This window comes from Coregonus lavaretus (assembly GCF_964263955.1).
Source record: "Coregonus lavaretus genome assembly, chromosome: 16".
NCBI classification, from domain to species: Eukaryota; Metazoa; Chordata; class Actinopteri; order Salmoniformes; family Salmonidae; genus Coregonus; species Coregonus lavaretus.
In genome coordinates, this window is record NC_140003.1 from 23,981,522 (window position 1) to 24,009,521 (window position 28,000).

The window sequence follows — 28,000 nt, forward strand, 5'->3', positions numbered from 1 at the left end:
CAACTAGAGAAATGTACTTTTTATTTACAGTTTAATTTTTAATTTACAGTAAAATTACAGTGAAATGGTTCGCAGGATTAGAAAATGTTATGCCGATGATTAGGAGCAGCATTTCTTCTCTAGTGTGTCTTGAGACTTTTCCCTGACTCCATAGTTGTCCCCCACGATAAAATCGGGGAGGGGACTATGGATTCGTCTCCATCCTTCCTTTTGTTCGTACGTTAGTCACACGCGATATCTCAGACAGCACTGGGACGATTTTGATGAAACTTGGGTGAATGATGCGTCTTGCCATAGAGATCCGGCATTTACACAATTACACTGACTGACCAAGGCGAGGAGCTATAGTAATTAACTGAAAATTGTTAGTCACACGCAATATCTCAATTAGCCCAAGGGGGGCACTACATCATTCGTGGGGGACTACGTGTTTACTGTTGCCTTTGTCATCTGTACTTTAGTTTAGTCAAGTATTACTGGACTTCAGTCTACTCCAGTTTTATCTCAAGTAGCCAGTGTAAAGAGGGACCATTTTTACAATGTTCTGTTATTGTGTTGTTTTTGGATAGGTTCCCTTTCATTTATCATTAACTATAAGAGACAGTTGTGTTCCTTGTCTACTTTGAACAGCATTATGAACAGGAAACTAAAGTTAATTTCATTATGTACAGTACTGCAAAATTCTGTAAAATGTTATAAATTCACAAAAATGCAATATATTTTGCCATAAAGTATGTCAACATGTTGTTTTGTTCATACTGGTCCTCATTTCTCCTGTGGATTTTGAGAAATGTCTGGGTTGGAGTGCTAACTCTGGTTAGTACATAAGATCACACAGACAGGGTGTGACAACAACAAATTACATACAGTAAGGCTCAGTGAAAATACACTCAATCACTATTCACCAAATCTTAATACTTTGCTTCGATTTACCAATGCATAAAAACATTCCACAATAGGGGCTTACAAGTCTATCGAGGGGCAAATAGTAACACAGTACGTCAGTCACCAAAGCTACATCTTAGTGCTCTTCTCTATTGGGTTCAAGTACATACTGTCGTCTGTCTGGTATTTCTGGTTCTTTTTCAAGTTTTCTTCATTGTCGTCATTGACTGTCTTGTCTGGGAACAGCTTGTCTAGCTCGTCAGGGTCTACGTAGGTGTAGAAGTAAGCCATGATGGAGAAGATGATGCAGACTGCCACCAGGAGGCCAGCGAACAACAGGAACTCCATCCACTGGGAATTAGAAGTTCGACTCAACGTTAAACACATTGAACACAGGTCTATGTCGTTATTTGAAAGCCATATTTATTATCCAGGTGTACTCTAATTGAGAAAGGGACCAAGACAGTAATGTTGTTGTGATTGGTTGCCCTCTAGTGGACTCCCACAGACATTTGGTTTTGTTTTATTGTTTTTAACTGGTTTATGCAGTCTATGGGTTTACTGGTGCAATGACAAGGTTTTCTAAAAGGCACATTGAAAACAAAAGCACTCTTCTACTACTGGGACTGGGACTTACCTGATCCAGACCTGCCCCCTCTGCTACGATCAGCACAATGACATTGCCAAAGGCTACAGTCAGTAGCCAGCCAGCCTGCAGCACTGACTTCATGCTAGCTGGGGCCTGTATTGAACATAGACCTATATATTGTTTATCATTGGTGGGGAAAAGCAGGGACAGATCACACAGCTCTGGGGGATAATAATGATGATACACACGTTCTTTACTCAAACATTATATTCTCTCCTTGTACAGTCGTGGTCAAAAGTTTTGAGAATGACACAAGTATTGGTCTTCACAAAGTTTGCTGCTTCAGTGTTTAGATATTTTTGTCAGATGTTACTATGGTATACTGAAGTATAATTACAAGCATTCCATAAGTGTCAAAGGCTTTTATTGACAATTACATTAAGTTTATGCAAAGAGTCAATATTTGCAGTGTTGACCCTTCTTTTTCAAGACCTCTGCAATCCGCCCTGGCATGCTGTTAATTAACTTCTGGGCCACATCCTGACTGATGGCAGCCCATTCTTGCATAATCAATGCTTGGAGTTTGTCAGAATTTGTGGGTTTTTGTTTGTCCACCCGCCTCTTGAGGATTGACCACAAGTTCTCAATGGGATTAAGTTCTGGGGAGTTTCCTGGGCGCCCTGAAGCCTTCTTCACAACAATTGAACCTCTCTCCTTGAAGTTCTTGATGATCCGATAAATGGTTGATTTAGGTGCAATCTTACTAGCAGCAATATCCTTGCCTGTGAAGCCCTTTTTGTGCAAAGCAATGATGACGGCACGTGTTTCCTTGCAGGTAACCATGGTTAACAGAGGAAGAACAATGATTTCAAGCACCACCTTCCTTTTAAAGCTTCCAGTCTGTTATTCTAACTCAATCAGCATGACAGAGTGATCTCCAGCCTTGTCCTTGTCAACACTCTCACCTGTGCTAACGAGAGAATCACTGACATGATGTCAGCTGGTCATTTTGTGGCAGGGCTGAAATGCAGTGGAAAAGTTCATTTTCATGGCAAAGAGGGACTTTGCAATTCATCTGATCACTCTTCATAACATTCTGGAGTATATGCAAATTGCCATCATAAAAACTGAGGCAGCAGACTTTGTGAACATTTATATTTGTGTCATTCTCAAAACTTTTCACGACTGTAGAGGCGGAATTCCAAATAATCAACCCATAATCTTGTAATCCCCCTAGGCACTTCATGTAGATCTGAAAGGGTTCAGGTTGGTATAAGCAATATGATTTTAGCTCCATCTTGCCCTCTGAAAGGTGGAATTTTCATCATATTGGACACACCAATTCTTTCAGATATTCAGAGGTACCTTCAGTATGTAGGCATTTTAGGTTTATTATCAATACTCAACCAATAATCAATTACTAATCACTGCTGACCTGTGAATAAGACAACTACCAACCTGTGAGTAGGAGAACTCGAGGCCTGTGATGGAGAACATGACTTCTCCTGCTGTGATCAGGACGTACTGGGGAATCTGCCAGGCTATGTGGACATCATTGGCCTTCACATCCTCCATTTTCTGGAGAATGATCTCTCCAGGGCCCTGGAAAAAAGTAAAAGAGGCTAGTACTGTATGCCAGGGCAGGCACTGACAATGCTAACAATAATAATATAATAATAATATGCCATTTAGCAGACGCTTTTATCCAAAGCGACTTACAGTCATGTGTGCATACATTTTTACGTATAGGTGGTCCCGGGGATCGAACCCACTACCCTGGCGTTACAAGCGCCATGCTCTACCAATTGAGCTACAGAGGACCACAATGCCAAGGTTGTGGGTTCAATTCTCGCAGGGATCACATACACTTACGTTAAACTACTAGGTAGCTAGTACTGGAGGTAGCTAGTACTGTGCTAGTCCAGGTATTTATACTTATACTGGCTTCAGGCTGTAGCAGGAAGCACATATAGTATCTACAGTATGGTATTTTGTGGTAAAGCCAGTGGCCTGACTCACCCCTTTGAGAATGACAGTGTACGAGGCTCCAAAGTCAAGCAGGCCCAGGTGGATGGTGGAATTCTGTGATCCTGATGTACACTTATCATTTGTGTACCTGTGAGAGATGGGATAGGTGAAGGATTTAGAGAAGGCAGAGGTAAAAGTGATCTGTGGATACTGAGATATGATCTAGTACTGTATCTATTACTGATTTGTTAATATATCAGTCAGATGTTCAGTGTTAGAAAATTAGGAATATCAGTTATAGGATATTCTGTCAGTGGACTGGGATGAGATACTTTAACATTTGTTATGCGAGTCATACTCACACTTTTCTTTCCACACTGTTATGGGGAGATATGCCATAGTCAGCAGGTACGTAAAAGTCCACACCACCCACTGTTATGTTCACAGCCTCACTCCATGTGTTGATGAATCTGTTCGAGACAGTGTACATGTTAAATGCTTCAGCTCCAATACATTTCTAATGCAGGTATGCAGAGATGGGATAACGTGTATTCATTTATCTATAGCTGAGAGTCATGAGGAACATGTCTTTGTCCATTGTACAAGATGATTCACAAGACGATGGACTCTTATTCTTTCCTCCAGTTCAATTCAAACATAAAAACATCCTTACCTCAGGTTCGCTTCCATTTTTTCACTTTTATGTATGTTGTCTGTCGCCTATATTGTGAAAAAATAAAAGAAATAAACAGAAAAGATCATGAAAATTGCAAATACATAAATCATTTCTGTAGTAGGCTATTAAGAAGAGCTGCTGGTCATTCAATAACTGTTGTAATCATTATGGCGCTTCAGTTCAGACTTCAGACTCACTAATTGACACACAATCCCAGAGCCATTGCTGTGCAGGACGAGAGTGTAGGCTTTCTGCTCTGTGAAGGTTTGGACACACTGGTAAGGGTTTTCATTTTGGGTGACCCCCATACTGATGGTCTTGTTGTGTCCCCCTAGTTGAATATGCTGATATGCTGGTGGATCCTAATGGACAGACACAGTGGCAGAGTGAATTAACCCTCCCGTTGTCCTAGGGTCAAAATGACCCGCCACTGTGTTGAACCAACTTTATTTAATTTTTATATTTTTTGGATCATTTGTGAGAAGGAGGCAGTGATACTTTCTTTAAAGTCTCACTGCCTCCTTCTCACAAATGATCCCAAAAATATAAAAATTTAATAAAGTTGGTTCAACACAGTGGCGGGTCATTTTGACCCTAGGACAACGGGAGGGTTATTAACAAGGTTTATGTTCAGCTATATAGCCAAAACAAAGTACACGTTGACCCCAGAAGAACACACTCCTATCTGGTAGGACTGCTTTCTGTAAGAGCTGCTGTCAAAGTTTATAAATACATGATGTGTTATAAGCATAGCATTATCAACTTAAGTTAGGTTAATTGAAATAGACTTACAGGAATGAACAAAGCCGCTCAGACCAGAGCAATTTGACCGCATCCTCATGGGTACATTCATTCTATGGTTAGGTTACAGTAAAACAGCCTGTTTGGTATTATCCTGTAATGTGCTTTACTGTTGTACTGTTTTACAAATCTGCCAAACTGGTTTACCTCATAGGATTTGATGGGTTGTGAGAAGAGGTTACTCCCGGGGATGTTCAGGTTGATGTCACTGCCAGCCAGATTGTAGACCTGTAGCAGACATTGTCCCTGTGGCGCAGGCTCCACCACTGTTTTCTACCAGAGGCAAAGAGAAGAGAGAGGGGTCATTAGAATCAAGGTAGTCTCTTCCCACAGCTACAGCTGCTATAGGTAGGGTAGAATGCCATGAGTCTGTCACTTTGGTTATAAAGCGGTCGTTCCAGAAGTTATTAAGAATGATGATAATCTTACAAAAACACGATTAGTGCTTGTTCTGACATTTCTGGCCTTTGGCAAGTTATACAAACAAAATCTGAAGTGAAATTGAGCCAGAGATGCTTAGTCTTACCGTGACATTGACCTCCACCAAGGTGGCAGAACCGAAAGCCAGCGCTGCAAAGATCATACCCACGGCCATCTTCTTCAGCGGCCTGAGAAGAGATAGAAGAATCTGACAATCAAACAATATGACCCCACACTACCCTTAGATACCTTACATTACACTCTTATAGACTCTTAAAGATGCACTCCAGGAACTTAAGAACAACAAATTCGTAACATATAGTACGAATTGGATTCGTAACATATCATACGGAATACAAAAAAATCGTCTTATTTTTTTTGCATGATGTAACATATCATACGAAATGGATGACGTATTATACAATTTGATGATGTAGTACACAAAAACGGGGACCACTTTTGGCTTGTGAGCACCACTTTCAAAACTACTGGCTGAATTTATACAAATGTTTGAGAGTGCATCTTTAACAGACTGCTTGACGGTCAACCCACATTGGTCAACATTGTCCCTATCACAGTTGTTACTACACACTACTACACAGTACTAACCAGTAGTACACAGTTGCTACTACACAGTAACAACAATTTCTGTTCTCAGAAATTATTCATTTGGTCAGTTGTTTTATAGCTCTGTAGGGGGAGACGTTTGCACATTGTTTCCACGTATCTTTCACCCATCTCTATTTTTATTTATTTATTTTATTTAACCTTTATTTAACCAGGTAAGCCAGTTGAGAACAAGTTCTCATTTACAACTGTGACCTGGCCAAGATAAAGCAAAGCAGTGTGATTAAAACAACAACACAGAGTTACATATGGGGTAACCTAAACATAAAGTCAAAAATACAACAGTAAATATATATACAGTGTGTGCAAATGTAGTAAATTATGGAGGTAAGGCAATAAATAGGCCATAGTGCAAAATAGTTACAATTTCGTATTAACACTGGAATGATAGAAGTGCAAAAGATGATGTGCAAATAGAGATACTGGGGTGCAAATTAGCAAAATAAATAACAATATGGGGATGAGGTAGTTGGGTGGGCTAATTTCAGAATGGCTGTGTACATGTGAAGTGATCGGTAAGCTGCTCTGACAACTGATGCTTAAAGTTAGTGAGGGAGATAAGAGTCTCCAGCTTCAGAGATGTTTGCAGTTCGTTCCAGTCATTGGCAGCAGAGAACTGGAAGGAATGGCGGCCAAAGGAGGTGTTGGCTTTGGGGATGACCAGTGAGATATATCTGCTGGAGCGCAGACTACGGGTGGGTGTTGCTATGGTGACCAGTGAGCTAAGATAAGGCGGGGATTTGCCTAGCAGTGATTTATAGATTACCTGGAGCCAGTGGGTTTGGCGACGAATATGTAGTGAGGGACAGCCAACAAGAGCGTACAGGTCACAATGGTGGGTAGTACAGTGGGGAGAACAAGTATTTGATACACTGCCGATTTTGCAGGTTTTCCTACTTACAAAGCATGTAGAGGTCTGTAATTTTTATCATATGTACACTTCAACTGTGAGAGACGGAATCTAAAACAAAAATCCAGAAAATCACATTGTATGATTTTTAAGTAATTAATTTGCATTTTATTGCATGACATAAGTATTTGATACATCAGAAAAGCAGAACTTAATATTTGGTACAGAAACCTTTGTTTGCAATTACAGAGATTATACATTTCCTGTAGGTCTTGACCAGGTTTGCACACACTGCAGCAGGGATTTTGGCCCACTCCTCCGTACAGACCTTCTCCAGATCCTTCAGGTTTCGGGGCTGTCGCTGGGCAATACGGACTGCCCTGGCTGTGTGTTTCGGGTCGTTGTCATGCTGGAAGACCCAGCCACGACCCATCTTCAATGCTCTTACTGAGGGAAGGAGGTTGTTGGCCAAGATCTCGCGATACATGGCCCCATCCATCCTCCCCTCAATACGGTGCAGTCGTCCTGTCCCCTTTGCAGAAAAGCATCCCCAAAGAATGATGTTTCCACCTCCATGCTTCACGGTTGGGATGGTGTTCTTGGGGTTGTACTCATCCTTCTTCTTCCTCCAAACAAGGCGAGTGGAGTTTAGACCAAAAAGCTATATTTTTGTCTCATCAGACCACATGACCTTCTCCCATTCCTCCTCTGGATCATCCAGATGGTCATTGGCAAACTTCAGACGGGCCTGGACATGCGCTGACTTGAGCAGGGGGACCTTGCATGCGCTGCAGGATTTTAATCCATGACGGCGTAGTGTGTTACTAATGGTTTTCTTTGAGACTGTGGTCCCAGCTCTCTTCGGGTCATTGACCAGGTCCTGCCGTGTAGTTCTGGGCTGATCCCGCACCTTCCTCATGATCATTGATGCCCCACGAGGTGAGATCTTGCATGGAGCCCCAGACCGAGGGTGATTGACCGTCATCTTGAACTTCTTCAATTTTCTAATAATTGCGCCAACAGTTGTTGCCTTCTCACCAAGCTGCTTGCCTATTGTCCTGTAGCCCATCCCAGCCTTGTGCAGGTCTACAATTTTATCCCTGATGTCCTTACACAGCTCTCTGGTCTTGGCCATTGTGGAGAGGTTAGAGTCTGTTTGATTGAGTGTGTGGACAGGTGTCTTTTATACAGGTAACGAGTTCAAACAGGTGCAGTTAATACAGGTAATGAGTGGAGAACAGGAGGGCTTCTTAAAGAAAAACTAACAGGTCTGTGAGAGCTGGAATTCTTACTGGTTGGTAGGTGATCAAATACTTATGTCATGCAATAAAATGCAAATTAATTACTTAAAAATCATACAATGTGATTTTCTGGATTTTTGTTTTAGATTCCGTCTCTCACAGTTGAAGTGTACCTATGATAAAAATTACAGACCTCTACATGCTTTTTATGTAGGACAACCTGCAAAATCGGCAGTGTATCAAATACTTGTTCTCCCCACTGTATATGGGGCTATGACATGATAAGATCACTAGGTTTGGTAGAGCAGCTACAAATGTTTTCTTTATGACCAACAGGTAGCTGTGTAAGCCACATGATGCTTGTTCTTGCACCATTCCTTACTCCCTTAGTTTCCTCATAAAAGATGACTGTGGAACACTGTAGTGTCCACCGTCAGCTAAAGCTCCTGCTCGTTTAGAGACGGGGTGTGTCTGAAAACGTAGCCTTGCTTCCTCCATCCTTGTTTCCCCAATTATCCTTGAAATGCATTGGAGAAGAGGATCCAAGGTCCCTCCTCCAATGAGCTTTGATAGGAAAGGCAAGGAATTTAGGAAACAAGGACAGAGGAAGCAAGGATGTCACAGCTAGTGTTCAGATACACAAGGTCCACTCACGTGAGATTGATCTTGCACAGGCCTATGAGTGGGTACACAACCACATCAAAGATAGGCACAAACACAAGGATTAGCAGAGCGTTTAACATCTGAAAGAACAAGAAAGAACAAAACACATGGCACATGCCTATAAATGACAATAAAAAATCCCCCAAAATATCATAAAATCATAAAGGTTGATGCAGCATACTTATAAAATACATTATGGTGGTAATGTCCATTATAAAAGGGTTTGGGTTCAGGAGAGAACAAGTGTGATCTTAGTCAAGGCCATAAGAGAGATAACCTATGGTTACAGTTCTAGTATAAAGATTATAAGCATTAGTAATGTATTATGTACTGTTACGAAGTGAGCAACATAACGTAGCAGGCGTAAAAAGACACTTGAGCGGAGTCCCCATATCCGTTTATCAGGGGAAACGGAAGTTAGCTTGAAAATACTGTATCCCTGAAAACTGGAATCATCCGCTTTCTGTCGACCCCGCAGAGAGTGGGAAGAGAGTAAGGAACTGCAGGTACCTGCATTTGATCAGGCTTTAGGACAAATGTTGATCCCTGTAAAAGGGAGACAGACTTTACAACAATATCTCAATTTCAGATTACAGTCAACGATAATAAAACAATTCAGAATACTATGAAATCATAAATATTGTACAATCAGCTTTTACCACAGTTGTAAAGCACATTGCTACACAAGGAAATAAACTTAGGAAGGCCATTCACTACGATACTCATACCACTGTTGTTATGTACTGTACATTGAAAGAAAGAAAAAGGAACTTACGAAGGCCATGTTCATCCGGGTGGCCTGGAGAGTCCAGCGGGATCCCTACAGCATCACAAAACAAAGATGGCTGAATGTTATCATGTTATCACTGCCACATTCATAGCATTCTGTGGCACTGGATAGCTGGTTCGCCGTCACCATTCACTTCAATGGCATAATCAGACCTCTTTAATCCAACATGTCCTTGGCTTCTAACATGCCTAATGGAAAGCCAAACAAAATGTTCTTGCCAATAAACAACATAAATTCCCTTCATTTAAAACCAAGATGGAGGTTTTGGTTCTACTTGTTAGTTTGAATCACTGTGTTTTATAAGAGGAATGTGCCCAGGAAGTCTGGGTTAGGGAATGTTGGATAGATGTGGGTTTGGGGTTTGCATTTTTCCCTAATCAGGTTTGCATTTTTCCTTAATCAGATTGTAGTGTGGCGTTGTTTATTGTTGGCCAGAGGAGAGGAGAGCACAGATGCCAGAAGAGTGCCTTAAGATCAAGCAGTGAGGCAAACAGAACTTGGGGTCCCAGAGGGCAGAGCTGGTTGAAATTACGTCATTTCAATCAGTTTTGTCTTTACTCAGTCCATATCCACTGTATTGGACTGTATCCAGGGTTTCGGAACCATGAAAGGTATTGCTTAGGCCGGGGCTTTTTAACAGCTAGGGTGGTGGTTACTGTTCTCGTGAGGATGGTTAGGGTAAGGGTAAGCGTTGGGTCCTTACCTGCTGGTCAAACAGAGCCCAGAACATGGGCAGAGGGATGTAGAGCACCAGAACCCTTAGGACCATTTTAATTTCATGGATCAGACGTCTCTGTAGAGAAACACATAGGAAACCATACATTATGGGTCACTATCAGGAGAGACTTCTTCATACATACACATATACCTTTTCCTGTAGACTTTTACCTATAAACCAGATCACCAAAGACAAAATGCAATTTTATGAAAACGTTTTCTTATCTTTATATTATCTTATCGTATCTTAATCTGAAACATTGTTAATTGGGGCAGTTAAAAGCTCCATGAAGTCATTCTAGTCGTCACAAAAGTTATTTCATTCTTGATAATCATACCGGATACTTCTCCTCTGCCCAGTCCAGCCAGTGTTTCTTCTTAGGGTCATACTTAGAGCTCTTCCAGCGGTTCTTGATGGCCAACTGTAGGATGGAGGGAACAGGAGCAGTCATGGTACAGTAGTAAGCCCAGGGACAGAGTTTCTCAGTGGTTTATCTTTCTGTAATCTCAGAACCCAGAACCAAATCATGAGTGTGCTGCCAGCAATGTTAACGGTCTGCCACGAGAGACATCTTTCTATGGAAGTACGTGACTGATGAGAGAGTGAGAGATGGATGACTTACCCCCATGCACTTACACACATCCAGCAAGACGTTCCCTTCCGGTGGACTCTTCTTATACATCCCACTTCCAGAGATGAACACAACTACAAAGACATAGACATATAAAGAGTGGAGTTTGAGTAGAAGTTGAGTAGAAGTTGTGCTATTTTACATTGGTTATTAAAAAACGAATTGTAAATGTACTATGGCAATACAGTTTTATGAGTGTTGGTCTCCTCCCAAGAGCACTCCCTAACTGCAAACAAATTATCATCACTGTTGTCTTTCTGTCAGACCAAGGGGGAACTGAGGGGAGACGGATGTGTGGGAGTTCCCAATGAGTTCCCTAAGTGAAGTCCTTTTGACATGTAAAAATGTGAATTCTAGGAGTTCCTAGAGTGGCTTTTTCCACCCATGGTCATCCCTGAAGGGTTAGAGGTAAACAAGACCCTTACTCCCTGTTATAGTAAACTTCTTGACTAAACACTGAAGAGTGTTGAGGATGTGTGCTATCTGGGTGTGTGACATTTGTTTAGCCCTGGAGCTAAAACAAATGAGCCAAAAGACCTACAGACTGTATTTTCATATGTCAGCAACATTTCTGTCCTGTTTGTATTGTTACTGTAACCCACCTACCGCTAAATCAAGCATATGTTATTATGGACAAGACCAGCAAGTAGCCAATACCAGCCATCTGTGTGTGTGTGTGTGTGTGTGTGTGTGTGTGTGTGTGTGTGTGTGTGTGTGTGTGTGTGTGTGTGTGTGTGTGTGTGTGTGTGTGTGTGTGTGTGTGTGTGTGTGTGTGTGTGTGTGTGTGTGTGTGTGTGTGTGTGTGTGCATGCGTGCGTGTTTGTGTGTGTCTAACACAGTTCTATGTTGTTTTGACTGGCGAGGCTCCATGTTTACCAGGCCCTACACACACATCGGTGTTCCTGCCATTAGGGTCTTTCTGCTGACTGCCTCAGAATCCCATTCCTCTTTAGGGTTCACTGCCTCTGCCTGGCTAAAGCATGTGCTATCAAAACAAACCCTGTTTTCCGACTCGGGGGCCACAGCCCCCCGCTGTGACCCATAATGGTAGCTTGGCTATGTGAAAAGTAGCTCATGTATACACGTCTGCTGCACAACCAGGTCTGTGCTGAATGCATTCAATACATACTGTACCCAGCAGGCAAGGTTGTAATCTGGTAATGTAATCAAATCGTTTCTACCAGGTTTACCCACTGGGTATATTCTAGTCCAAGTATGCAGTAGAAATCCAGACTTCATAAGAAGAGGTGTGAAGAAGAGAGGACACTCACTTAGAGCAATGACCATCAAAATCGCTGGTACTCCGAAGGCAAGAGCGTAGCAGTCACCACCAAAACACTGCACATCTCCTGCAAGTGCAAGAACACATATACAGTACAGTTAAGCTGTACTGTCTATGCAGCAGACATAAGCAATTTCAGAGGTCTGAGCCCTCACTATTAAGGTTAGGATTAAGGTTCATGTTGACACGAACCTCGCAATACAGGTGTGATGAGTGTCGATAAGACACTCCCAGCATTGATGGACATGTAGAAAATTGAGAAGAATTTCCTCCTTTCATTTGTCTGAGGTGAGAAGGGAGAAAACCAATGATGGTGAACACTGTTTAATATCAGAAAATCAATTTAGATGAGTACTTTTGCAGGTCAGTAAAGTTGTTTTCTTCCATTCATGGCTGAATTTCTATAATATTTCTACTTCAATAGGCCTTCAACAAAACATATTTTAGTAATCACAGATGTTAGATTGATCCTTCCCTCACATATTGCATTAACAATATAAAAGCAGGGGTTGGAACCAAAAATATTTTCCAATTGTTTGTTCTGAACAGAACCATTATTTTTTTCGTTCCGTTCCACTGCCCAGCAAAATAAAGTTCTGAACTGGTTCGAACCCCAAAAAAGTACTTGTTTATATTGTTCCTTTCTGTTCCTTTTTAAACCTCTGCAATCAAATGTTTTTTTACATTTAGCTTGACATTAAATGACTTCACCAATCAGTGCGGATAGAGCAGCTTGCTATGGAGCGGGTAAGCGATTCAATCTGTATAGGAAAGTCGTTAAGAGCAAATTGTATTTTGCCGTAACAGCATCGTTTAATCATAATGAATGAAAAACACACACTGTGTTGCCAGTCACAGTGTAGGGCGCGAGATGCAACTGACATTTTGTGAGAGGCTTCTATGGAGGAACTTTGAATGTCTTTGATCTTCAGAGTTGGTTTAACGTTGGACCAGAGCAAACATTAGCTAGCTAGCTAGCTAGCTAGCTAACAAGCTTGTGTGTGCAGAGCAGCAATACATTTAAAAACACGTCTTACCTTTGTGTAGTTAATAAATCCAGTGTGAAACGTGATAACTATAGTATCCTTAACTAGCATTGAAAAAGCTAATTGATTATTTTAAACATCTCTTCCTAATTTCTGAATCATGCTTGTAATGTTGTCAGTAAGCTACACAGTAACCTGCTTCAGAGGGGAGGGGCAGCCTACACATAAACGCTAACCCACTGGCAAAGATTTCCAGCTGGCAGGAAGACACTGGAATAAGTTTCTTAGTGACAGAGTGAGGGCTATGCATAGGCGCTTTGTTGCAATTTTGGTGGGACTGGAAAGAAATGCCCGGAACATTAAAGAAATGTATTAACCGGTTCCCATGCTTTTAAAATAATGTTTCTGTTCCGGAACAGTATAGGTAACTTTCGTTTCCGGTCGGGGTCTGTTCCTCAAATAATTTAGTTATTTTCTGTTTTTTGGTTCTGTTCCCTGAAAAGTTCCAACCCTTGAATAAAAGTTGTATATAATAGTCTCTTACATGCTCTTCATCAAACTGGTCACCTCCGAACGCTGATACACAGGGTTTGATACCTCCCGTACCAAAGGCTATGAGGATCAGACCCACCATAGACAGTACTCTAGAACACGCACACATACAGAGCACAGCATTAGGTGTCAGATTGGTCTACACATTTACAGGGCAACATTTCTAGCTCTTAACCGATCAGTGATCCACTACTCACATGTGTATAGTTGAGTCCCCCACACTCGGTATGGCCCCAACAGACTTGATGACGTGACCGAGTACATAGACAACAGAGAGGTAGACAATGGTCCTGTGGATGACATGACACACAGTCGTTACTTTCATAATTATCTTAGAATAGAATAGAATACTTGGAACCACAATAGATCAAACAGAGTACACAGTGGGGAAAAAAAGTATTTAGTCAGCCACCAATTGTGCAAGTTCTCCCACTTAAAAAGATGAGAGAGGCCTGTAATTTTCATCATAGGTACACGTCAACTATGACAGGCAAATTGAGGAAAAAAAATCCAGAAAATCACATTGTAGGATTTTTAATGAATTTATTTGCAAATTATGGTGGAAAATAAGTATTTGGTCACCTACAAACAAGCAAGATTTCTGGCTCTCACAGACCTGTAACTTCTTCTTTAAGAGGCTCCTCTGTCCTCCACTCGTTACCTGTATTAATGGCACCTGTTTGAACTTGTTATCAGTATAAAAGACACCTGTCCACAACCTCAAACAGTCACACTCTAAACTCCACTATGGCCAAGACCAAAGAGCTGTCAAAGGACACCAGAAACAAAATTGTAGACCTGCACCAGGCTGGGAAGACTGAATCTGCAATAGGTAAGCAGCTTGGTTTGAAGAAATCAACTGTGGGAGCAATTATTAGGAAATGGAAGACATACAAGACCACTGATAATCTCCCTCGATCTGGGGCTCCACGCAAGATCTCACCCCGTGGGGTCAAAATGATCACAAGAACGGTGAGCAAAAATCCCAGAACCACACGGGGGGACCTAGTGAATGACCTGCAGAGAGCTGGGACCAAAGTAACAAAGCCTACCATCAGTAACACACTACGCCGCCAGGGACTCAAATCCTGCAGTGCCAGACGTGTCCCCCTGCTTAAGCCAGTACATGTCCAGGCTCATCTGAAGTTTGCTAGAGTGCATTTGGATGATCCAGAAGAGGATTGGGAGAATGTCATAAGGTCAGATGAAACCAAAATATAACTTTTTGGTAAAAACTCAACTCGTCGTGTTTGGAGGACAAAGAATGCTGAGTTGCATCCAAAGAACACATTTTTAGCAGACGCTCTTATCCAGAGCGACTTACAGTTAGTGCATACATTATTTTTGTATTTTTCATACTGGCTCCCCTTAGGAATTGAACCCACAACCCTGGCGTTGCAAACGCCATGCCCTACCAACTGAGCTACATCCCTGCCAGCCATTCCCTCCCCTACCCTGGACGACGCAGGGCCAATTATGCGCCGCCCCATGGGTCTCCCGGTCGCGGCCGGCTACAACAGAGCCTGGATTCGAACCAGGATCTCTAGTGGCACAGCTAGCACTGTGATGCAGTGCCTTAGACCACTGCGCCACTCGGGAGACTACCTTACCATACCTACTGTGAAGCATGGGGGTGGAAACATCATGCTTTGGGGCTGTTTTTCTGCAAAGGGACCAGGACGACTGATCCGTGTAAAGGAAAGAATGAATGGGGCCATGTATCGTGAGATTTTGAGTGAAAACCTCCTTCCATCAGCAAGGGCATTGAAGATGAAATGGGGCGGCAGGTAGCTTAGTGGGTAAGAGCGTTGTGCCAGTAACCGAAAGGTCGCTGGTTCTAATCCCTGAGCCGACTAGGTGAAAAATCTGTCGATGTGTCCTTAAGCAAGGCACTTAACCCTAATTGCTCATGTAAGTCGCTCTGGATAAGAGCGTCTGCTAAATGACTTAAATGTAAAATGTAAATGTAATGAAACGTGGCTGGGTCTTTCAGCATGACAATGATCCCAAACACACCGCCCGGGCAACGAAGGAGTGGCTTCGTAAGAAGCATTTCAAGGTCCTGGAGTGGCCTAGCCAGTCTCCAGATCTCAACGCCATAGAACATCTTTGGAGGGAGTTGAAAGTCCGTGTTGCCCAGCGACAGCCCCAAAACATCACTGCTCTAGAGGAGATCTGCATGGAGGAATGGGCCAAAATACCAGCAACAGTGTGTGAACACCTTGTGAAGACTTACAGAAAACGTTTGACCTGTGTCATTGCCAACAAAGGGTATATAACAAAGTGGGGCGGCAGGTAGCTTAGTGGTTAAGAGCGTAGTGCCAGTAACCGAAAGGTCGCAGGTTCTAATCCCCGAGCCGACTAGGTGAAAAATCTGTTGATGTGCCCTTGAGCAAGGCACTTAACCCTAATTGCTCCTGTAAGTCGCTCTGGATAAGAGCGTCTGCTAAATGACTAAAATGTAAAGTATTGAGAAACTTCTGTTATTGACCAAATACTTATTTTCCACCATAATTTGCAAATACATTCATTAAAAATCCTACAATGTGATTTTCAGGGAAAAAAAATCTCATTTTGTCTGTCATAGTTGACGTGTACCTATGATGAAAATTACAGGCCTCTCTCATCTTTTTAAGTGGGAGAACTTGCACAATTGGTGGCTGACTAAACAATTTTTTCCCCCACTGTATGTGTATGGAAAGTTACTAAGTGAGACAAGGGGAAGTGCAGAAAGTTAATATTCTGTTCAAACATGTTATTGCTGAATATTAATATTTCTAAGGAAGTAGGCAATGAGCAATTGTCTAGTTTTAGTTCCTGATAAGGAAAGCCAGTTGCTGTGGAACTATGACCATAAGGGATGTGTAACTCAACTCGAGATGTCAACAGTTGAAGAGAGAAGACACTGCGGGGAGTTTCTCAATACTTTGTTATATACCCTTTGTTGGCAATGACACAGGTCAAACGTTTTCTGTAAGTCTTCACAAGGTGTTCACACACTGTTGCTGGTATTTTGGCCCATTCCTCCATGCAGATCTCCTCTAGAGCAGTGATGTTTTGGGGCTGTCGCTGGGCAACACAGACTTTCAACTCCCTCCAAAGATTTTCTATGGGGTTGAGATCTGGAGACTGGCTAGGCCACTCCAGGACCTTGAAATGCTTCTTACGAAGCCACTCCTTCGTTACCCGGGCGGTGTGTTTGGGATCATTGTCATGCTGAAAGACCCAACCACGTTTCATCTTCAATGCCCTTGCTGATGGAAGGAGGTTTTCACTCAAAATCTCACGATACATGGCCCCATTCATTCTTTCCTTTACACGGATCAGTCGTCCTGGTCCCTTTGCAGAAAAACAGCCCCAAAGCATGATGTTTCCACCCCCATGCTTCACAGTAGGTATGGTGTTCTTTGGATGCAACTCAACATTCTTTGTCCTCCAAACACGACGAGTTGAGTTTTTACCAAAAAGTTCTATTTTGGTTTCATCTGACCATATGACATTCTCCCAATCCTCTTCTGGATCATCCAAATGCACTCTAGCAAACTTCAGACAGGCCTGGACATGTACTGGCTTAAGCAGGGGGACACGTCTTGCACTGCAGGATTTGAGTCCCTGGCGGCGTAGTGTGTTACTGATGGTAGGCTTTGTTACTTTGGTCCCAGCTCTCTGCAGGTCATTCACTAGGTCCCCCCGTGTGGTTCTGGGATTTTTGCTCACCGTTCTTGTGATCATTTTGACCCCACGGGGTGAGATCTTGCGTGGAGCCCCAGATCGAGGGAGATTATCAGTGGTCTTGTATGTCTTCCATTTCCTAATAATTGCTCCCACAGTTGATTTCTTCAAACCAAGCTGCTTACCTATTGCAGATTCAGTCTTCCCAGCCTGGTGCAGGTCTACAATTTTGTTTCTGGTGTCCTTTGACAGCTCTTTGGTCTTGGCCATAGTGGAGTTTGGAGTGTGACTGTTTGAGGTTGTGGACAGGTGTCTTTTATACTGATAACAAGTTCAAACAGGTGCCATTAATACAGGTAACGAGTGGAGGACAGAGGAGCCTCTTAAAGAAGAAGTTACAGGTCTGTGAGAGCCAGAAATCTTGCTTGTTTGTAGGTGACCAAATACTTATTTTCCACCATAATTTGCAAATAAATTCATTAAAAATCCTACAATGTGATTTTCTGGATTTTTTTTTTCAATTTGTCTATCATAGTTGACGTGTACCTATGATGAAATTACAGGCCTCTCTAATCTTTTTAAGTGGGAGAACTTGCACAATTGGTGGCTGACTAAATACTTTTTTCCCCCACTGTATTTCCCTTTAAGTTATGAAAGTGGCTTCTCCATCTAACTCACTTGAACTTGCCCAGCCAGGAGTCAGCGATGAGGGCCCCCAGCACAGGGGTGAAGTAGCAGAGGCTGGAGAAGGCATGGTACACTGCTGTGGATAGGTTCTGGTCCCAATGCAGGTAGTTAATGAAGTACAGTGTCAGCACCGCTACACATAAACACAGTAAGCATCAGGTTAGGGATCAGATTTTTGCAATATCAAAATGTGGCTACAATGTCTTATTTTTTCAGTATTGCTTGATATAATATGTATATATTTACAATTAGTGTACAGTACAATTGACAAAATACAATATTGAGACCCACTATCTCACTGACTACTACACTGTCTTTTTTATGTGAGATTACATAAACTCTTTACTACTGAAAATAAGGATGAGATTACGTAAACTCTTTACTACTGAAAACAAGGAAACACACTTAAAACCTCTTAAACATTTTGTCCCTATTTAGGGTACTTTCGTTATAATGTAATTGTTTTATCAAGGTATATCAAGGTAATTGGCTTATAAATCAACTTCTGTTACAGTGGGATTTCACCAACAACATATTTGACCGCTTCAATTCATTTAGCCTCATATTACTCTGGGGGTTCGGGTCACATATGGAGTCCCACCTTAACGCTAATTTGCTGATTGGACGGAACGGTACATCACAGGCACATACAGTTGAAGTCGGAGGTTTACATACACCTTAGCCAAATACATTTAAACTCAGTTTTTCACAATTCCTGACATTTAATCCCAGTAACAATTCCCTGTTTTAGGTCAGTTAGGATCACCACTTTATTTTAAGAATGTGAAATGTCAGAATAATAGTAGAGAGAATGATTTATTTCAGCTTTTATTTCTTTCATCACATTCCTAGTGGGTCAGAAGTTTACATACACTCAATTAGTATTGGGTAGCATTGCCTTTAAATTGTTTAACTTGGGTCAAACGTTTCGGGTAGCCTTCCACAAGATTCCCACAATAAGTTGGGTGAATTTTAGCCCATTCCTCCTGACAGAGCTGGTGTAACTGAGTCAGGTTTGTAGGCCTCCTTGCTCGCACACACCTTTTCAGTTCTGCCCACACATTTTCTATAGGACTGAGGTCAGGGCTTTGTGATGGCCACTCTAATACCTTGACTTTGTTGTCCTTAAGCCATTTTGCCACAACTTTGGAAGTATGCTTGGGGTCATTGTCCATTTGGAAGACCCATTTGCGACCAAGCTTTAACTTCCTGACTGATGTCTTGAGATGTTTCTTCAATATATCCACATAATTTCCCTTCCTCATGATGCCATCTATTTTGTGAAGTGCACCAGTCCCTCCTGCAGCAAAGCACCCCCACAGCATGATGCTGCCACCCCCGTGCTTCACGGTTGGGATGGTGTTCTTCGGCTTGCAAGCAGCCCCCTTTTTCCTCCAAACATAACGATGTTTCATCAGACCAGAGGACATTTCTCCAAAAAGTACGATCTTTGTCCCAATGTGCAGTTGCAAACCGTAGTCTGGCTTTTTTATGGCGGTTTTGGAGCAGTGGCTTCTTCCTTGCTGAGCGGCCTTTCAGGTTATGTCGATATAGGACTCGTTTTACTGTGGATATAGATACTTTTGTACCTGTTTCCTCCAGCATCTTCACAAGGTCCTTTGCTGTTGTTCTGGGATTGATTTACACTTTTCGCACCAAAGTACGTTCATCTCTAGGAGACAGAACGCGTCTCCTTCCTGAGCGGTATGACGGCTGCGTGGTCCCATGGTGTTTATACTTGCGTACTATTGTTTGTACAGATGAACGTGATACCTTCAGGCATTTGGAAATTGCTCCTAAGGATGAACCAGACTTGTGGAGGTCTACCATTTTTTTTATGAGGTCTTGGCTGATTTCTTTTGATTTTCCAATGATGTCAAGCAAAGAGACACTGGGTTTGAAGGTAGGCCTTGAAATACATCCACAGGTACAACTCCAATTGAGTCAAATGATGTCAATTAGCCTATCAGAAGCTTCTAAAGCCATGACATCATTTTCTGGAATTTTCCAAGCTGTTTAAAGGCACAGTCAACTTAGTGTATGTAAACTTCTGACCCACTGGAATTGTGATACAGTGAATTATAAGTGAAATAATCTGTCTGTAAACAATTGTTGGAAAAATTACTTGTGTCATGCACAAAGTAGATGTCCTAACCGACTTGCCAAAACTATAGTTTGTTAACAAGAAATGTGTGGAGTGGTTGAAAAACGAGTTTTAATGACTCCAACCTAAGTGCATGTAAACTTCCGATTTCAACTGTAAGCTGCATATCGCTGCAAAACTAAGAGTCTACTGCAGCGATAGGAAGTAGTTCCATCGTTCTATGACAAACACACATCGATTTATATAGAATGTAATACAAAGAATTTAACAGTTTGAAGATGTGAAACAAAACCACTTTGTTCATCACAGAGGGAGGACAAACTTTATAATAGATGAAAGCTGAGATCGTGATGAATCAGTAGAGTTGCTGGCCAACTCTGTGGTACGTTCACAGGGGGAGAGAGACTACAATGAATGAGAGCAGTCCACCAGGAAATGAGTCTGATTTTCCCTGACCACTAGCTAAAATCTTATAGCATGTCAATTGTAAATGTTCATAGCATATGACATTTGAAAATGAAATCTATGACGTCCTATTTTTCATACATATTAGTTCAAAAAATGCATACAAATCATAGATAAATAATAAATACAAAAAATAGCTAAAATTCGGAGCTTTCTAATAGTGTAAGGCATTACTAGCTACTGTTCCTGGCCCTCTCATGAAGATATGTTTTATACGGCCATCCACTTAACATTGACATTCAACAGGTGGCACCCTTTTCCCTATATAGTGCACTACTTATTAGTACACTACATAGGGAATAGGGTGCCATTTGGGATGCATTATATCAATTTTTTCTTTAAGTGTGTTTCACAGGAGAGGATGTAGGTCAGTCAGACAGACAGGGGTCTAGATCATGTGAGATGAAGGTCAGGTCTGAGGCCATAATGGATACATGGTGTGGTCCCTTTGTCTAAATGGCCTCATTGACATATAGTATTTGACATGGGCATTTGCTGCTTCTCATGACCAGGGCTGTGCACATAACTTTTTTTTGGGGGGGGGGGGCAAGTGCTCAAAATAACAAAGGACACAGATGTCAGATCCAACTCAAAATGTTTCCCCGCCCGGCACCCACAGCCAGTGGCCACTGCATGCAAGTCAAATGAGTGTGCTTTTGGGGCGGGGGAGGGGGGATTTTCTGAGATTCAAGAGCTTATGAAAGTATCTAGTTTGATGTGCAATTCGTTACATTTAAAATACAAGTGAAAAGAGACTCAAAATAAAATGTAAAAGTAAGTAATAACATTTAAAAAATCCATGGAGCTGCGAGGGCACTTTCATAGGAGGGCAAAAGGGCAGGTGCTCGGGCACTGGTTGAGCCCCAGTGGCAGCACGACAGAAATATGATGCCAAGTTTTCAAACTACCGGTAGTTTCTTTTGAGAATATATAAAGTGATCTGTGCATTTGAACAACAGCATAAATACACCTATTTCAACCGAATGACCGCTGCTGCACATGCTGCCACTGTTTTGAACAGATTAGATTATACTATTTAGAACGAGCAGCCAGCTCACGTTACGAACGAACGAGTGCACCAGGGAGAACACAACAAGCGTACAAATGCAATAAGTGACAACACATTATCTAACTGGGGATATCTAGCTAACATAATGTCACAAAGCATGATGCGCTAGCCAGTTAACTTTCATTCTGAAATAACTTCATATTTCCAAGTTAGTCAGATATTAGTTTAGAAAGCCTTGAAATTGGCATGGGAGCTAACTAGCTAGCAAGCTACTAGCAGCTATAGCTAGCTAGCTGCTTATCAAAGGTAGATAACTGGTTAATTTTATCAAAGAATCTACCAAACTATTTCTCAATGTATCTCAAAATTACTGTAGCTGGCTAATTCATTTGATCATGCTTTGTGATACACACAGTTTTATGCTGTTTTAGTCCACACAAAATGTTGCCCTGTCACTTACAGTAGAACCTGATGAACAACATGGTGGAAAAACAATAAAATTGGCCATGCTTTTTTATGTTACTAGATCCGCTATGAGAAGGTTCTAGCTAGTGTATCCCTCTGTCCTTCGACTATTGTTGGATGTAGTTGTCCGGTTTATCAGGTCCCAGGCTCCCATGACTGTTATGATTATTTATTGACATGTTAATTACAATTAGCTTTTTGCTTTAGTGCCATCTGTACCTGATAGAGCAGATCTAGTCTCACATGCGGAAGTAAGCCGTCTGACGCGAGATAATCATTGTTAGGGAGACTAGAGCAGACCCAGAAGTTCTGACTGAACAGACACACATTTGATCGCTCCAGGATCAGTGTTGCCAACTCCTCAGTAAGGAAAGTAGCCATTGGCTGTCCTAAAAGTAGCTAGAAGTCGCTAAATGACATCATCACCTAATTTGCATAATTGGCCATTTGCATGTAATGTGATGAACACTGTAGGAGAGAGGAATAACGTCGTGGGATAGACAAAAAGTGAGTAAAAAGCTGCGCGAGGACTGGGCCGCCTGTGAGTGCTTTTGGACGGGGGTGGGGCCCCCATGGCAGCACCTGCTGCTCGTTGAGAAGAGTAAGAACGATACGTGCTTTCACGTCAGAGTCTCCAATAACACCAGAAAAAGTTGCTAGATTTGTCGCTAGTCGCTTTTTTGAAAATGTGTCGCTAGAGGGATCTGAATACTCGCTAAATATAGCGACAAAGTCGCTAAGTTGGCAACACTGCCCAGGATAGTCCATTTACTTTGTACTGTTATAATTTATGCTATTTATGCTCCTGCGATTTCATTGTGTCAGTTCCCCCTCATAGCAAATAGCTGGCAAAACAATCCATGTTCACACGGCCTATGCACACACGGAGGCGGAGCTGCCGCTGCTGGCAGTTACTGAGGGGCAGAGTAGTAAGTAAGTAAACAGCTTCTTTTGAACAATACATTTTTGAAATATGAAAATGTACACACTTACCACACTTTTATGAGGATTTAAAACATAATCCATGATTTATATATATTTTATTTACACTGATCAAAAATATAAGCGCAACATGTAAAGTGTTGGTCCCATGTTTCATGAGCTGAAATAAAATATTGTAGAAATTGTTCATACTCACAAAAAGCGTATTTCTCTCAAATTACATCCCTGTTAGTGAGCATTTCTCCTTTGCCAAGATAATCCATCCACCTGACAGGTGTGGCATATCAAGAAGCTGATTAAACAGCATGATCATTACACAGGTGCATATCACTATCAGATCTATTTGCTTATTTTAGTTAACATAGATGCAGCTATTCAGTTGGCACAAAATTAGGTATCGATGTTTGAAACTGATAACCCTTTTGGAAGTGGCTCCATATTGAACTTGCAGGCTCAATTTCCTTTTCACATTACAGTTTTAACATAGCCTATATCTGAGACTGTGCTAGAAGGGTCTCTATGGTCCGAATTTCTTAGGAGCAAATAAAGTATTTCAGTGACATAGTGCCATAGTGAATTAAATTACTGAGTACAGGTCCTTGTATGGGTTGTTGTTTTCAATGGCCCAGGGTTCCCCTATCTCTCTTGCTCTCTCTCACTCTCTCGCTCTCTCTCTCTCTCTCTTTCTCTCTCTCTTTCTCTCTCTCAATTCTATTCCATTTAAATGTGCTTTATGGCATGGGAAACATGTTTTTACACTGAACAAAAATATAAAAAGAACATGTAGTCTCCTGAGTGGCGCAGTGGTCTAAGGCACTGCATCGCAGTGCTAGCTGTGCCACTAGAGATCCTGGTTCGAATCCAGGCTCTGTCGTAGCCGGCCGTGACCGGGAGACCCATGGGGCGGCGCACAATTCGTCCTGGGTAGGGGAGGGAATGGCCGGCAGGGATGTAGCTCAGTTGGTAGAGCATGGCGTTTGCAACGCCAGGGTTGTGGGTTCGATTCCCACGGGGGGCCAGTATGAAAAATATAATGTATGCACTCACTAACTGTAAGTTGCTCTGGATAAGAGTGTCTGCTAAATGACGAAAATGTAAAATGTATGTAAAGTGTTAGTTTCATGAGCTGAAATAAAAGATCCCAGAAATTTCCCATATGCACAAAAAGCTTATTTCTCTACAATTCTGTGCACAAATTTGTTTACATCCCTGTTAGTGAGCATTTCTCCTTTGCCAAGATAATCCATCCACCTGACAGGTGTGGAATATCAAGAAGCTGATTAAACAGCATGATCATTACACAGGTGCACCTTGTGCTGGGGACAATAAAAGGCCACTCTAAAATGTGCAGTTTTGTCACACAACACAATGCCACAGATGACTCAAGTTTTGAGGGAGCATGAAATTGGCATGATGACTGCAGGAATGTCCACCAGAGCTGTTGCCAGAGAATGTAATGTTAATTTCTCTACCATAAGCCTAATTTGACATGCGGAAGTAAGCCGTCTGACGCAAGATAATCATTGTCAGGGAGACTAGAGCAGACCCAGAAGTTCTGACTGAACAGACACATATTTGATTTCCCCAGGATGGTCCATTTACTTTGTGCTGTTATAATTTATGCTATTTATGCTCCTGCGATTTCATTGGGTCAGTTCCCCCTCATAGCAAATAGCTGGCAAAACAATCCATGTTCGCACGCCCTATGCACCCACGGAGGCGGAGCTGCCGCTGCTGGCAGTTACTGAGGGGCAGAGTAGTAAGTAACTGAACAGCTTCTTTTGAACAATATATTTTTGAAATATGAAAATGTACACACTTACCACACTTTTATGAGGATTTAAAACATAATCCATAACGTTGTTTTAGAGAATTTGGCAGTACATCCAACCTGCCTCACAACCCGCAGACCACGTGTATGGCGTCGTGTTGGTGAGCGGTTTGCTGATGTCAATGTTGTGAACAGAGTGCCCCATGGTGGTGGTGGGGTTATGGTATGGGCAGGCATAAGCTACGGACAACGAACACAATTACGTTTTATCAATGGCAATTTGAATGACGAGATCCTGAGGCCCATTGTCGTGCCATTCATCCACCGCCATCACCTCATGTTTCAGCATGATAATGCACGGCCCTATGTCGCAAGGATGTGTACACAATTCTTGGAAGCTGAAAATGTCCCAGTTCTTCCATGGCCTGCATACTCACCAGACATGTCACCCATTGAGCATGTTTGGGATGCTCTGGGTTGACATGTACTATAGCGTGTTCCAGTTCCCACCAATATCCAGCAACTTCACACAGCCATTGAAGAGGAGTGGGACAACATTCTACAGGCCACAATCAACAGCGTGATCAACTCTATGCGAAGGAGATGTGTCACGCTGCATGAGGTAAATGGTGGTCACACCAGATACTGACTGGTTTTCTGATCCACGCCCCTACCTTATTTTTTAATTATCTGTGACCAACAGATGCATATATGTATTCCCAGTCATGTGAAATCCATAGATTAGGCCTAATTTATTTATTTCAATTGACTGATTTCCTTATATGAACTGTAACTGTAACTCAGTAAAATCGTTGAAATTTTTGCATGTTGCATTTTTATTTTTGTTCAGTATAATTAAAAATATATGTATTTATTGTAGGGGAGCTGCCCCTAATGTCCTAATGGGCGGGCCGCCGCTGTTGAGCCCTTGAGCCCTGTTGAGCACTTGCCTGCTCATGAGGCCTGTTTGTGTCTTAGTTAGGTTACCTATCTTTCAAGCCATAGTAGGAGAACCGTTCTTAGAAATGTTCTTAGTTAGGTTCTTACTTAGGATAATCATTCTTTATTAGATTCTTAATTAGGTTCTTAGTTAGGAGAAACATTCTTAATTATAGGTTACTATACCTTTCATGCCATAGTAGGAGAAGCGTTCACAGAACTCATTCACCACTATAAAGGAGATGCTGACAGGGTAGTTGGTCCCACATAGTTTCTGAGGAGAAAAGAGAAAGAGAGACAGAGATAGGGGAGAAGGGAGAGAGAAAGAGAGTTCATAAAGACTGTGTGTACAGTTTACTGGAGTAGCCCATATCCATTCTAACTACAATCAGTTAAACAATAAAATGATGATAAGAGCGTCTGCTAAGTGACAAAAAAAAAAGTAAAAATAAATAAATAATAATAATAATAAATAAAAATGACATTGTCCATTCATGGTACAAAAAAATGACAAGTACTACTAAGGTCTGAAGAACAAGAAGTGAAAGTTGAAATGTTGCTCAACTAAGAAACCCAGAAAACTAACCCAGAAAACTAAGATGCCACTTGCCAAGAATTATCCAATCCATATCCATTGTGCCTGTTCAAGGCACTTTCCAAAGACAGGATCATGGATATAGTGCAATAAAACATGAAAGTAGAGAAATGTCAAAAATTACCGGTGATTTGCTTGTCTTTACATTTTCATGAATTTTCAACTCGTGCTCTGTAAGGCAATCACAAAATAACATAATGTTAGAGGTATTGCATTTACAAGATGCATGGACATGACATGCCATACTGTATCTACATTTAAAGTAACTGTCCAGTGTTTTCAGATTTCTATGAAATAAGACCTATAATGAATTACAATATGAGTGAAATCATTTTCCTTCCAATTTGTATTTATTAAGTATGATAAAAAACAGCTTTTCTGTGTTGGAATGGTGTGGGCGTACTTCAACAACAGATTGGTGTGAGTGTATTCGGGTCATTAAAAATATTCATGCAAGTAGACCACTGATTGACCAGCTCATCCTCCTCAGGAAATAGTAAACATTTTTTTAATGTCTGTTTGAGATATAAGTTTGAGATGGGGTTTTTGAAGTGTTTTTTCTCCAATTTATGCTTTGGCCACAAATACCAACATTATTTGAGTATGAGTTAACAGAATATGAACTTTTAAAAAGTGAGATTTTCACGGGACAGTTACTTTAAGCATAATCTTTAATAAATACAGGCCTTCTGTCAAATGCAATTAAATCTAACCCGTATTGCAGTATTCACTCAGTGGCAAATAAAAGTCAATTTGGTGCATCATTTCTGGGAATTACCATTATTACTCTACTGACTATTAATAATAAAATAATAATGAATAATCGACTACTCATTATTATTAGACTATATGGCCTATGAGAAGAGAGTGGTTGATGGTACTATTTTACGAGATAATGTGCAATAATAGAGCAAATTAGAAAACATCCTCAGAAGTTTTGCAGTGAAAACCAAAACACTAAAGGCAAAATGACAACTTCCACATATTTCAGCATTTCTATAAATCGAGCATGTTACAAATTTGCCTACATCCATCCATCTTGTCAAGCACTGGAATGCATAACTTTATCACGACAGTCTGAGAGTTGCAGACAGAGCATATCCACGCGTCATTCATTCACCATTCACTACAAAAAACGGAAAACTATTGATAACAAAGTTTGTGTGTAAAACTCTTTCCTTCAAATATCCACGGACCATGGATCCAATAAAAAGACATGCATTACCCTTTCGTTTCTCCATTTCTTCTGTGTTTTCTGGAGTGTTTTTGGCACACTAGTGTCGCATCGGTGGGTGGACGTCTTGACGTGTGTCCAAATCCGTTCCTCTCTTGTCTGTGACTCTGAGCGCCCTGCGCAGTAATGCAAAACGCAGCTCTCTTATAACACATGTTCAACCCGTTAGTTAATATTCGACTCCAGATCCATGAATTTGTGACTTCAAGGACTGTTCAGTACAGATCTGCTACTGTCAGCAGAATAGCAGATATTCCTTTACTTTCATATAGCCCAGCAGAGACTGCACTGTATGGGAACATGCCTGTGAACCAGACTCTGGATGCACAATAGAGTTCTTGTTTGAGTTTTTGAACACGCAAACCTGAGCGTGGAATGCCTGTTGAAATTGGCCTGAAGTGATTATAGCCTGTGAGTTCCATGAGTCCCATTGGTGGA

At 41.5% G+C, this 28,000-nt stretch overlaps 1 protein-coding gene across 1 annotated transcript; it reads right to left on the reverse strand.

Annotated features, from left to right (window-relative positions):
• LOC311143585 (solute carrier family 15 member 2-like) lies at window positions 1–27,680 on the reverse strand. The gene is made up of 23 exons (XM_084179436.1): window positions 27,554–27,680; window positions 26,453–26,499; window positions 25,920–26,007; window positions 18,030–18,171; window positions 13,877–13,969; window positions 13,672–13,771; window positions 12,334–12,424; window positions 12,131–12,208; window positions 10,851–10,933; window positions 10,566–10,649; window positions 10,214–10,303; window positions 9,496–9,540; window positions 9,231–9,266; window positions 8,712–8,800; window positions 5,446–5,527; window positions 5,067–5,192; window positions 4,316–4,480; window positions 4,116–4,162; window positions 3,805–3,912; window positions 3,494–3,590; window positions 2,933–3,076; window positions 1,523–1,627; window positions 1–1,236 (listed from the first exon to the last, which is right to left on the reverse strand). The coding sequence occupies exons 1-23, from the start codon at window positions 27,567–27,569 to the stop codon at window positions 1,015–1,017; spliced, it is 2,178 nt and encodes a 725-aa protein (XP_084035562.1). The 5' UTR covers window positions 27,570–27,680; the 3' UTR covers window positions 1–1,014.
• Between the last annotated feature and the right edge of the window lie 320 nt (window positions 27,681–28,000).